At 42.6% G+C, this 13,606-nt stretch overlaps 1 protein-coding gene across 1 annotated transcript in view; it reads right to left on the bottom strand.

Annotated features, from left to right (window-relative positions):
* The window catches only part of Megf10 (multiple EGF like domains 10), a 165,779-nt gene that overhangs the window by 60,105 nt on the left and 92,068 nt on the right, over window positions 1-13,606 (bottom strand). The window contains exon 6 of the mRNA XM_052155826.1: window positions 1,766-2,012. Within this exon, the coding sequence (XP_052011786.1) occupies window positions 1,766-2,012 (247 nt within the window). The remainder of the gene's footprint in view (window positions 1-1,765; window positions 2,013-13,606) is intronic.

The following is a 13,606-nucleotide window of genomic DNA, read 5'->3' on the forward strand; positions in this document are numbered from 1 at the left end:
TATTTATCCAGGTAAAGGATCCTCAGATTCACAGACATAATATCGTCCAGAATTCTAAACTATACAACCTTCCTCATCATTAATTATTAATTTAATCAGAATATTAATCAGAGTGGATGGAAGTATCCGGATGGAGCATGGGTCCTTGTATTGGTTTGCACTCTCTCCTTGCACCCCCCCCCTCTGTGTGGTGTGTGTGTGTATGTGTGTGTGTGTGCGCGCGCGCGCTTGCCCATATGCATGTAGGAGGTCAGGGAAGATGCAGGCTGTCCTCTGCCAGTCCCCACCCTCTTCCCTTAGACAGGGTCTCTCACTGAACTCAGAGCTTGCAGACTATAGCTTAGACGGTGTCCGCCAAGCCCCAGCGACCCTCTGTCTCTTCCCTCCCTTGGTTCCCAGCACCAGGGTTACAGGCACCAAAGACCACACCTGGCTTTTCTGTGGATGCTAGAGATGCAAACGCAGGCCTTTAGGCTCACACTGCATGAACTCCCAACCATCCATTCAGGGGAATTTCCAAGTGGAGGGAAAGCCCTCTTGTTCTAGGACTCCAGGAAGGAAAGACACCCTTTCCCTGGGTGTCTGACAAAGCTCTTGAGCTGGAGTGCCAGCTGCTTTCCCTGGGAAGTTTGTTCTGACATGAAAGAGGATCTGACTGTCCACAGGCTCCCAATTGTGTGTGTAGTTACAATCAGTGTTCAGCATCCTCTTCTTTGGAGTGAGGAGCCCCCACCCTCCTTCAATCCCATCGTCCTTCCACCTTCCCCACTAAACCACCTTGGTTTGCTCCTATTAAATGCCTCCCAGCTTCCTACAGCCCTGTTTAATGTTGACCTTGATGAAAACCCACAATAGTGATATTAACAATTAAGCAGTTTGAGACAATAATCTATTCTTCTGAAAACTGGGGCTTTCTAGGCTAGTGCGGTCTTTGTTTTTATTTTGTTTTTTGTTTTTTCCTTAAGCTCTACTTTACAGACATTAGCACTGTCAGCAGGACATATTTACCTAATCAGCTACATTTCCACAACTATTAGTTCTGTGATTTACAAGTATAATTTTCTCAGTAAGGGAAGAAGATTTTTCTATCTCTTACTCTTTTTTTTTTTTTTTGCTAAATACTGCTTTTTAAAAATTCTGTTAACAGAAGCAAGCCAAAAAAATGCCCTTCCCAAAATAATAAAGTCATGGAGATTAAGGAGTGACTTTAGTGTTTAATAATAATAATAATAACAATAACAATAACAATAAAACTTGCACAATAAGTCCTAGTAGATGTGATATATGCACTTTTATGTGCATAATGAAATACGTGTGACCATGAGCACCAAAGGTCCAGATGACCTTTCACACTTATGACTTTCATTCCTTGCAAACAGTTCAGTCTTCTTTCTCAGGCTCTGGATCCACCTAGATATATCCAGTTAATTACCACAAGAGCAGAGCCACCTGGACCACTATTATCTATTTCTAGATAGTGATGGAATTGTGGGAAATTTTCAATAGAAATCCACACCTGCAATGGTAACCCCCAAATACCCTCATTCATACACCATCTGATGAGCCTCAAGGCTGGTCCATACATCTTGGCTGAACTCTAGCATTCAATTCAAGCATCAGGGGGCCCTAGTGGCCTCTGCAGCTGTTACTCCCATCTGTGAGGTGCCTGGACCCTGAACCCTGAACCCAGCAGTAGCAGTTGAGGCAGCAACGCAAGTCAAGGCACACAGTATCTGCAGTGTGACTTCACAGCACACCAACTTACAAGGCTCCAGTGTACCCAGGTGAACAACGGCATTCCCCAGTGATGTGGTCACAGGTCGCTCCATTCTGACACTGGCATTTTTGGTGACAGTCGTTACCGTAGGTGCCTTGTTCGCAACGGTCCTCGCAGCGCCATCCCCGGTAGCCTGCAGCGCAGTGGCAAGCCCCAGTGATGGGGTTACACAAAGCTCTGTTTTTGCACTGGCACCGGCTGCTGCAGTGAGGCCCCCAGTGATCACCATCACAGGCTAGGAGGAAGAAAAGGGGAGGGTATCAAGAGTGTAAACACGAGGCTGGATTTGTTTATTTGTTTGTTTATTTTAAAGATAAAGTTTCCCTGTCTCCTGGGGTAGCCTTAAGCTATGTATCAGAGGATGCCCTTGAACTTCTGATCCTCCTGCCTCCACCTCGGGAGTGCTGAGATTTCAGATGGGAGCCACCACACCAGATGGGGATTGAATTCTGCTTTCTAAATGTTAGGCAAACACTCTGCTGACGTCACTACATCCTCAGCCTCATCATCCTTCTTAAACTGAGCATCCAGGCTCCAGCATCAAGAGCTGCACCGCGCTGGGGCTCAGGGTACTTGCCTCCATGGCACCACTCCACCGCCTACGCATTACCATGTTCTTGTCAAGCTCTGAGACTTTGCTCTTCCTGTTCACTAAGCCCAGAGTATGGAGTTTGACGTGGCCATGGTAATGAATGGGCCAGTGAGAGACGCAACAGCAACGGAACGGCAACGGCAGGAGAAAAGAGGCTGGGGGTAGGGAGACGCTGAGGGTGAGCAGTTTGTACTGATGGACCGTGTCTTTTGTGCAAGGGACCGCAGTTGAAGGATTTCAAGGAAGAAAAGATGGAGCCATCCTTGGTGTGAGAAAAAGGCAGTGAGAGACTGAAAAGGAAAGGCAAAGAGACAGAACAGGAAGAAGAGCAACTGCTCAGATTAGTAGGAACTGCCTGTACCCACCACGTGTCAGGGAAAGGAAGCCGGGACCAGAAGCTAGGCTGTTTAAGATCTGTCTGGCCCTTCTGCAGTCTGGGTTTGCAAAGATACAAACAGTCAAAATTTTTGTCACTTGGTAAACCCAGGGACCTTCCCAAAGAGAGATGTGGAATAAAAGGTGTGGCCCATTTAAAAAGTACATCCAACCTAGAACTGAAAACAGACCCCAGACCAAAAGTTAACAGGCACAGGCAGCCACACACAAAGCAAAAGGGAGAAGAAGAAACTGAAGGATGTACTTATGTGCAGGTTTGAATAATAAGGGTGACTGTTCAGTAGACATCAGTGAGTGTGACAGCGGGTCGGTGGAGGGACACAGCCCCAACCCAACCAGCCTGAAACCCAAAGAGGGACACAAATACACCCTCCTTGGTACATGTCACCCAACTGCTTTCATTTATTATTGGATACCATAGCTGTCACCAGGGAGTACACACACCATTGAGAACTCTGAGGGTGAATTGCCTTTATGGATAACTCCAAGTTCAACAGACCTGGAATAACGTTTTTGAAAAACAACAGTGTTGAGCATGTGGTGAACAACTCACCAGAAGCATAGGCTCCATCTTCCAACAGCATAATCTACCGTGGATTTCATAACAGCAAAAGGTTTAAATGAATAATTCCATTTTAAATCAGCACGGCTTTGGTCTCATTAGTATTTTAATAAACACACTTTAACAGAATTAAAAAACAATGAGCGAGAATTATTGAACTTAAAGCAGATGAGGAAAGCAATTACCTATGAGTGCACAATCTTCTTTTGCAAAATAAGATTAGGTGCTAACTCTAGAATAAGATCCAAACCTAGTTATTATTCATATCTGTTCTTCCTTTTGTCGCTCGCAGTTTAGGACACTGAAATTTTAAAACTGTTAAGTTTTAGTCTTAAAAGAAAGCAGTAGCATTTTAAAACTGTACATACATGGTGCCTTATCATAGGTGGAGACAAGCGTCCTGTTTTTAAAGTCTTCTGAAGTAAGGTCCTGTGTTACTTGTTCGTTGTTTCATAATCATCAGTAGTGAGGGAAATCTTAATTCTACCCAAGAAAAATCCACCATCCCTTTCAAAAATCCATTTCTTCTGTTTAATCCTCAAACAGCCTAGTTGATTCCTATTCTGTTACAAATGGTCTTATTTCTGGTGCATGATGGTAACATTAACCCTGTTCTGTGCTCTGTGGGGTATGGCACACATATCTGTGTGTGGGAGTCACAGGCTGATGTGGGTAACTTCTCTATTGCGATGGTGCCTTTGTTTTTGGTTTGTGTTTTGTTGAGACAGGATCTCTCATTGAATCTGGAGCTCAGGGATTGATTAAACTGACTGGCCAGTGAGCCCTCAGATCCATTCTTTCTGTGATCCTGGCCTTAGGCATTCACTGCTGTATCTGTCTTCTTACATGGAACTGGGGATCAGAACTCATGCCCTCATGCTTGCAGGGTAAGCCCCTTTCTGACTGAACCATCTGGCCATCTCTTGACCCCATTCTTTAGTGAACTACACATTGCAACTCAAATACTCATATCAAATACTCAGTTCTCCGGGACTTTGTATTTTCTCCTCTGCTAGACTCTCTCCAGTTTTCATAGCTTCCTCAAGTTGTGGGAGCCTCAGGTTCAATACCTGTCTCCTCTCATGCTCAAGTAAAAGCAAGCAGACAGATATAAAAGACAATTTTATCTTATAAAATTACCTTGATAACATACCAAGGTTGTATTTAAAAATATTTTTAAAACCTATGATGAATTATTGTAGGGCCTATTTTCCACTGTGATGCTGTGATAAGAGTTGGACTAGACACACGCAAATCACAGAATGTGATTTATAAAGCCATGAGAGGAGCAATTTGAAGAAGAGGTAGGTACTGAGGAAACAGGACCCATCCTTGTTCTCCAGGAGCCTTCCTACATCCCACTCAACATTTTCTCAGAAAAGCAGGCAGGAGGGCTCAAGCTCTGATTTCCTGGAATTTGACCAAAAAAGAAAGAAAGAAAGAAAGAAAGAAAGAAAGAAAGAAAGAAAGAAAGAAAGAAAGAAAGAAAGAAAGAAAGAGAAAGAGAAAGAAAAAAAGAAAGAAAAAAGAAAGGAAAGGAAAACCTTAACACATCCCCCTTATTATAGGAATGAGCTTATAATAGAAATAGCTAATTCATCAAAAAAAAAAAAAGAGTTGTTCGGTTTTAGAGAACATCATACTAAGTGAGGTAACCCAGACTCAAAAGGTGAATCATGGTATGCACTCACTAATAAGTGGTTATTAACCTAGAAAACTGGAATACCCAAAACATAATCCACACATCAAATGAGATACAAGAAGAAAGCAGGAGTGGTCCCTGGTTCTGGAAAGACTCAGTGAAACAGTATTTGGCAAAACCAGAACGGGGAACTGGGAAGGGGTGGGAGGGAGGACAGGGGAAGAGAAGGGGGCTTACGGGACTTTCGGGGAGTGGGGGGGGCTAGAAAAGGGGAAATCATTTGAAATGTAAATAAATTATATCAAATAAAAAAAAAAGACAAAAAAAAAAAAAAAAGAAATTGGAATGATCTCAAAAGAAAAAAAAAAAAAAAAAAAAAAAAAAAAAAAAAAAAAAGAAAGAAAGAAAAAGAGAGAGAGAGAGATGCAGGCTTTCAAAGAAATATCATATGCCGACATGGTTAATTTCCTGGCTGTGTCTAAGCACTATGGCATGCTTTGAAGTGACAGCCTCCCTGCCTGGGGCTGTATTTTCCTACAAAGCCACCAATACACAGACCCCACAGTGTGAGCCCTGTGTCAACATGAGCTGAGGGTGAGGGCAGAGCTTACACACAGAAGTCCACAGAGGGACGACCACGACCACAGGAGAATGACCAGAGCGCAGGAGCCCTGGTGGCATTCGAACATGATTTTCTTTCTAAGTTGTCTTGCTATCTTTGTGTGTCAGCTCCTAAATACTTGCCAGGGAGTTATACAGTCTACAGTACAAAAGCCAACTTTCTCCTCTGATCCCTGCTACTTCTAGGGTGAGCTGACATTTTTGAGACAAGAAGCAGAGATGATTTTTGTGTTGATGCAGAATTTGACCAGTTATCTTCAGTTCAAGCACCGAGTTTAATCACACACTTTGGGGAAGGTCTAAACAGAAATACGCTCAAGTGTGTCCACAGTCTCTGCAGACTTGAGATGGATTAACCCAGGGACTGTGAGGAATAAGTGTCCTCGTATCCCTATTTCATAGAGAGCTGAGATCTGGGTAGCTTGTTCAGGGTTACAGGCCATGAGGCATGGAGCGCAGAGCACCCATCTCCAGAACCTGTGCCCTGAATTTGACTCCTCCTAAATTATAATGATATTTATCTCAGCACTCCTTATAATAAAAAAAATAGAAATAATCTAATTTTCCAGTAACAGGAGACTGTTGGGAAAAAAACGGGAATAATTATGCTTCAGACCACTGTGCACAATTAAAAATGATATAGAGAATAGTTAATGAACTAGAATCTTGGCAATATCATAATTATAAAAAGTAGATTAAAAACAGTATAAATCATGTGATCCAATTTTAGCAATGAACTAGATGGAACTTCCATTAATATCAGTGGAAGCATTTGACTAGGTTTAATATCTGGGCGGTGGAGAGGCAGAGGACACAGAGGACTCCACAGTAACAGGTCAGCAGTGGGCATGCTTAGGACCTGAGATCATGCATGGTTTTTCCTGTATTCTTTTGGTTTAGCTTGGTTGCCTCCATTTCCCAGTGCACGCCTTCTCGGCAGTAAGAGAAAAGCAGGCAACAATACACCATGTGTTAAGAAGTACTTTGTTTGTTTTACACTTTGCATCACTGCAAGCTCAGTATCCTTATTGCATTTAGCACATCAAGGATTAAGGCAATCAAGTAAAATGTCTAAAAATACCCAAATGGTAAGATGTACCATCAGTTTTCAAACACTAGCTGGATTTTCTGCACACAAGCTACAGGCATGTTTCATGAAGCCATTTTGCCTGGGAAGTTAAAAATGGCATTTGTAGGTGCATAGAATACCCCACAGTTATATTTTACTTAATGTGACCCATCATGATATGACATACCACTGATAGCCACTATTTAAGAAATTATTCTGGGAAACTAAGTAATATGTGAATCTCACTCAGCAGAGAAAACAAAAGTCATCAGAGGTGGAGGGAGGGAAGGAACTGGGTAGGAGAGGGGGTGAGGAGGGGGATGGGGAACAGGGATCAGGTATGGGGAGAGGGAGTGTGGGAGAGGGAACAGCAATTGATGGAGGGGCATCTCCAGAAGTAACTGGAGACCTGGGATGGGAGGTTCTGAGGGGTCTATGGGGGTGATTCTAGCTGAGACTCCTACCAGCTGGAGATATGGTGACTGAAGTGGCCACCTTCTGTAGCCTGGGGATGTGGTGACTGAAGTGGCCACCTCCTGTGGCCAGGCAGGACTTCCAGAGAAGGGAGGGGACATTAACCCACCCACAAAACCTTCAACCCAAAATTTGTCCTACTTACAAGATACACAGGGATAAAGATGGAGCAGGAATTGATGGAATGACCTGCCACTGACCGGCCCAAACGCATCTCATGTAAGATAGGCAATCCCTGATACTATTAAGGATACTATGCTATGCCTGCCATCAGGAGCCTAGCAGAACTGTATCGTGAGAAGCATCATCCAGCAGTATATGGAAACAGATGCAGAGACCCACAGCCAAACATCAGGTGGAAGTCTGGAAGTCTTCTAGAAGAGTGGGGGATAGAATTGAGTGAGCTGGAGGGGGTCAAAGTCACCACAAGAAGACCTACAGTCACCTAGCCTAGGCCCATGGGGGCTCAGGGAAACTGAACCACCAACCAAAGAGCATGCGGACCCTGGACCTAGGAACCCTACACATTTGTAGCAGATGTGCAGCTTGGTCTTCACTTGGGTCCTCTAACAACTGCAGCAGAGGCTGTCCCTGACTCAGTTACCTGCCCTTGGATCCCTTTCCTCTAACTGGACTACTTGACTAGGCCTCAGTGGGAGAAGATGGAGACTGGATGGCCCAGAGTGGAGTGGTACCCAAGTTGGGGTTTCCCCTTCTCTGAGGAGAGGGGGAGAGGATAATAGGAGGAAAGAGTTGTAAGGATGGAACTGGGTGGAAAGGAAGGGTGGGGGTGGACGATCTGGATGTAAAGTGAAGAAAGAAAAGAAAAATACTTTGCATTAAAGATTTATTTCTTTTATGGATATAACTATTTACCTGTTTGCATATATGTATACTATGTGCATATAAGGCCCCAGGCAGCCAGAAGATGGTGTCAGAACCCCTGGCACTAGAATTACAGAGCATTGTGAGTCACCATGTGGATTCACACAATTGGCACACAGGCATACGTGTAGAGAAAGCACCCATGCACATAAAACTAAATGCATTCTCTGGAGTTGACCAAAAACTCAGGATATAGGATTGCTGAGGGCTGCCAAACAGTGAGAATGTAGAACATTTCTCAAAGGGGATAAAATGCAGGAGCTAGTCGATCTGAGCGTCACCTATAAATGGACAACCATTTTACCCAATAGGAAACTGGAAAGCTCACTGAGAATGAGTAATTGACATGTGTGCGATGGAAATAGAAGAGGCCACTATTTGAGGGAGGAAAGAAATCAACTATTGGAAGAGAAAAGATATGGACATTTTTAACAGGTACTAGGTGTTATAGGGACATTACGAAGGCATTTTCTTAAAATCTTGTGAGAACTCAGATAGGTAGAATTAACTCGGTGTTTTGTTGTGTAACATGGACTCAGACTGAAATCTGCCCATTTTGCACTGACCTGCAAGGAAGGGTTCAACTCCAAGCCAATGCTTCTAACCTGCAGTCCTCCCTCGCGCCATGCAAGGGAGGCAAAAGGTTTCACCTTTTGTGAAACCAGCCTTTAATTAAGTTTTCACAATAAGGTCTCAAAACAAAGACATCATAGCTGTTTACTTGAGAAATGGTACTTGGTTTTGCCTGGAATAACAGTTCTTGGGATCTAGAGCAGTAGAAGCAGCTTCATCAGATTGGTTTTTATAAGAACTACCTCACTATGTGCACAATATCTCATGTATTTAAAAAATGAACAGGCATTAGTAAATGTCTTTGAACAAATAGAGATGCTATACTGAATCTCTTATCTCCACGTAGACAATGAAAGAAGACAATGAGGAGCAAATGAAATGCCAAATTGAGAGGTTCTCTCTCTGTAAAAGGAATAAGAACATTAAAGTATTGTCTGATCCAGGACTTCTTGTGCTGAGACAAGGGAGGACAGAATGAACTCATCTGTCCTTAGGTGATGCTTACCATTGAGTTCATCTTATTACAGATGTCTTCAATCACTAGTGGGCACACAGAGAGGCTATAACCATTTTATATTAGTGTGCCTGGGGCCCTAGCTAGGCCATACCAACTTACCTTGGGCAAGTCTTGTGCTTTTGTTATATCTAATTTTCTTTCCACAGAATGAGATTAGAAGAACATATTAATGACACAAAAGTTACCTTCTCACAGCTTTCAACAGCAGTTATTTGGTTCCACAAGTTGGAATACCTGACCCAAGGAATGTGAGTTCCCTAGGCCAGCATCCCCAGTGGTCTGTGAAGCTAGAATACCATACCTCCCACACTAGTTTGTATTGTTTCTCGGAAATCATGCAAACCAGAAAGGTCAACTTGATTCTCATAATATAAATTTTAAACATAAATTTTCTAGTAACTCTAAAAGCAAGTCTGAAATATGTTTAAACCTATAAGGGGGAAAAGGTACTGTGTCATGTCTTATTTATAACTGTTAGTTAAAGACTGGGTTTACCACGCCAAAAGAGGAAATTCATGCCTGATTCTGTAAAACCTAGCCAAGAGCTTGGGTCTGGGGAGGGGGTGGGGGGTGTCAAGAGTCATAGGGAGGGGATCTACTACTACTTTTTGCTAAATGGTCATGATGTCAAACTGCTGTCTAAACATTCCAATTATATCCATAGGTTAATTCTGTCCTCAGTGTCTTACTGAAGTGGGCAAACGTTAATGAAGAAGCTCAAGGCTGATGGGATACCTGCCCCATCTCCCCAAAGGCTCATAAGAGGGGAGAGATGCACCTAATCCTATAGAGACAGAATTCCCCTGGGTGGTATGGGGGGGCACCCTCTCAGAGGTGAATTGGGCAGAGGATGGAGGGAAGAACGCTGTGAGGGAGGACCAGGAGGGGGAGCAGCACTTGTGGTATAAATAAATAAAATAATTTATTTTAAATAAAAAAACAAATGTAAAGGCCAAAGGAAGGGAAAATGTACAATAAAAGGATGTTTTTTCAGGATGCGACATACTTGTTGCATCCATGGGGAATGCACTATAGCTGTGGTTACCTACACAACACTCATAACCATAGATACACCATGTCCTTAGATGGACTATTGGCAGCCGGTGATTGGGTGAGGGTACATTTTCTTCAGTGGTGAACCAGCCACTGATACATTCCTCAGTCTTCAATGACTCCTCCTACACACCCTTACAGGCAATTCTAATTAAGCAAGGTGTGTTGCATGGAAAGAAGACATGCAAGGAGGAGGACTGTTGAGAAGAGGGGTGTCAGTGTGAAAGAGACTGAGGATGAGACAGACCAATGGGGGTGAAGTGACCTCAACTCATTAAATACATGTGTGGAACTGACAAAGAAGAAAAAATGAAAAATAAGCGTATACCCTCTCCCCAGATTTAGACACTTCTTAGTTGGTGATTAGGTGTCTACCAGTGTTGGTCATCCATGGGTATCATAAATGTAGGACACAGAAAAATTCCATGGTAATTTCTATCCCAGCATAAAGAAATAGGTCAGATAAATAAACTCTAGACAATCTCATCAAATCTCCCACCAACATGGCTTACCTTATTTATTTAAGACTGCAGAAGAGACTTTGAAAGACTTTGTGAACTATGAAGACTTTCTCTTGCAAAGTTGGTTGGAAATTATACTCTGACAGAAGTGTTCAGTTCTGTGTGTTTGTGCTACATCAGACAATCCTAAATGAACTGCACCAATCTGAATTTCTGTGTGTGCAAGTGCGCTTGAGTCTGGAGGCCAGAGAACAACTATAGATGTTAACTCTCAGGTGCCATGCTACTACTACTACTGCTATTACTATCATCATCATCATCATCATCATTGACAAGGTTTCTTATTGGCCTGGAACTTATTCAGTGGGCTAGCTGGCTACTCAGTGAATTCTGGAGTCTAGCTATCTCTACCTCCCAAGGACTGGGATTACAACCACACACTTTCATTCTTGTCTCCTTTCATGTGGATTCTGGACATTGAATCCAATTCCTCATGCTGGCAAGGTGAACACTTTACCAACTGACCTATCTCTTCAGCACTGGTCCAGGATTATTTTTTAAATATGATCCTCTGGGATCTAAATCTAATTATGGGATTGCAGGGGTTAACAGCCTGGCAGACATTTTTTTTCTTCCACACACTTATAGTGTAGGGAAAGGAGCAGGCAGATGTGACTACCACATAGTGACACTTAGTGCTCCTACTTACAGTGTTGAAAGATGCCAGTTTGTGCTCTATAACCAACCACACCAGGATCGCTGCTTGAAGCAAGGAGGCTCTGAGGACCCTTAACTCAGAAATGTCAAGTATCTATTAAAGCACAGATCTGTGCTGTGAATAAAACGGGTTTTGCATGAGGATTGGCTGAGGATGCTTTATAGTTGAGAAAATGTGTCACCAAAAGAGAAGTTAATAGGGAAGGACACTCCCCTCCATCCCCATCTAACACAGAGGCAAAGTACAACCAAGTCACTTTCAAGGCACTATAATTTCCCCCTGTCTCAAAAGGCAGAAAAAAACACAACATGGCTCTTGCTGAAACACACACCCTTTCTTCCTAAGCCTCCTCCATCCGGGCTTTCATCTCCCTGTGATTCCATCCGTGTGCTTCAGGCTAACACAACCGCGCAGTGTCATTCCCTTTGTTAAAGGAGAAGAAAAGATCGTCATTCAAAACAGCAAGTGGCTTTAAAAATAAAACAACTTTGTAAAGCGTCTCCATCCATGAAAAATGAACAATAAAAATGTATTTTCTGGGTCCCTTGAAAGTACTAAACCCTGTGCCCTTCACATGTCAAAAAAAAAAAAAAATCTCCAAGCACTGACAAAAAAATGCCAGCCATCAGCATGGACGGTGCCTCTTAGATTAATTTTACTCAGTGACTGAGAAAGAAATCTTCATTGTTCTTAAAGGCGTTTGCTAAAGGTCAGGCTGCAGTTTTTACAGCTTCATTGTAGGATTGTTTCACCTCACAAACCAGAAAGAGAGGGTATGGAATGTTTATACTTTAATGCAAACAAATACAAATATTAGCATGTCTGTGTGCAAACATCTTGATGATTATATTCACATTGCAGGAAAACCTCAATCATACAAAGGTTTTGTGTGTGCGTGCGTGCGTGCGTGCGTGCGTGCGTGCATGCGTGCGTGTGTGTGTGTGTGTGTGTGTGTGTGTGTGTGTGTGTGTGTGTAAAATCTGGGAGAGGGGATTGCATGTATTCCCTGAAGTTGCAAAACTAAAAACCATGGGAGTCATTACAGGATAGCAAATGCTATAAACTCATGCCATTTATTTATTTATTTAATCTATCTATCTATTTATTTATTTATCTATTTATTTATTTATTATTTTTGCTCATGTGCTCCTTATTAACATGGCATTAGCCATCTTCTGTGGCTACCAAGTTCTAGTTATTGATCACAGGCTACTTACTCCTAAGACAGAACCCTATAGTTAAAATTTATTATATAGTAGAGCAAGCTAGACCATCTCAGGAGCACAGGACACTTGAGAGAAGATCTGCTTCCGTTCTACTTCCTTTCATGGCGTCCTTGATAAAAAGAGAGAAAGGAAGGGAAGAGAGGGCTGGCTACCCAGAAGAGGTGAGACCTGAAGTGGGATTGAAGGATTAAGTATGCAGACCCACCACTGTGAAAATACTGTCTTTGTTTTAGACATTAGAAGCTAAGCCATAAAGTCCTTATATGATTTGCCTAAAACCCCACAGTAAGAAAACTAAGCCACGAATCTCCATACTGGCTGAATGACTTAAACATTTAAAACGGTTTTCTCAAGCAAAGTTTTTCTGACTACAGGAGAAATTATGAGTCCATTAAAATGTAGCTTTCTTTGATGTTGCTTTTATTAGCTTAATACAGAAGTAATGAATGGGGGAACCATGCAGTTTTTACAGGATCTTAAGCTAAAACTATTTGCTCATCAACCAAAACCTATTTTCCTATAACGTGTATTATATAATCTACTAAAATAGTCTCTCTAAGTAAAATAAATATTTTCATTTTGTTATTTCCTACCTTCATTAGTTTTACACATGTTAAATGTCTCTAGTTTGTTCCATGCAAAGTCACAAATGTTCAGACTCTGAAAGCAACTAGGTTTTCCACAAATCAAAAGATTTTTTTTCTATCATAAAGAAAGAAGTGGTTGTGTTTCTTTCAATAATTTGTCTAATCATTTTACATCCTGATCACAGCCCCCCTCCCTCCTCTCCTCCCAGTCCCACCCTCACAAAGCCCTCCCCCATTACCCCTGCCCTTCTCCTCAGTGAAGGGGAGCCCCACCCCATACCACTTGGCCCTGGGACACTGTGTTGCAGCAGGACTAGGTGCATCCTCTCCCACTGAGGCACAATCAGGCAGTCCAACTGGAGAAAAGGGATCTGCCAGGAAGGGGCAGGCAACAGAGTCAGAGACAGCCCCTGCTCCATTTGTTAGGGACCCACATAAAGACCAAGCTGCATA

Source organism: Apodemus sylvaticus, chromosome 13 (genome assembly GCF_947179515.1).
Source record: "Apodemus sylvaticus chromosome 13, mApoSyl1.1, whole genome shotgun sequence".
Lineage (NCBI taxonomy): Eukaryota > Metazoa > Chordata > Mammalia > Rodentia > Muridae > Apodemus > Apodemus sylvaticus.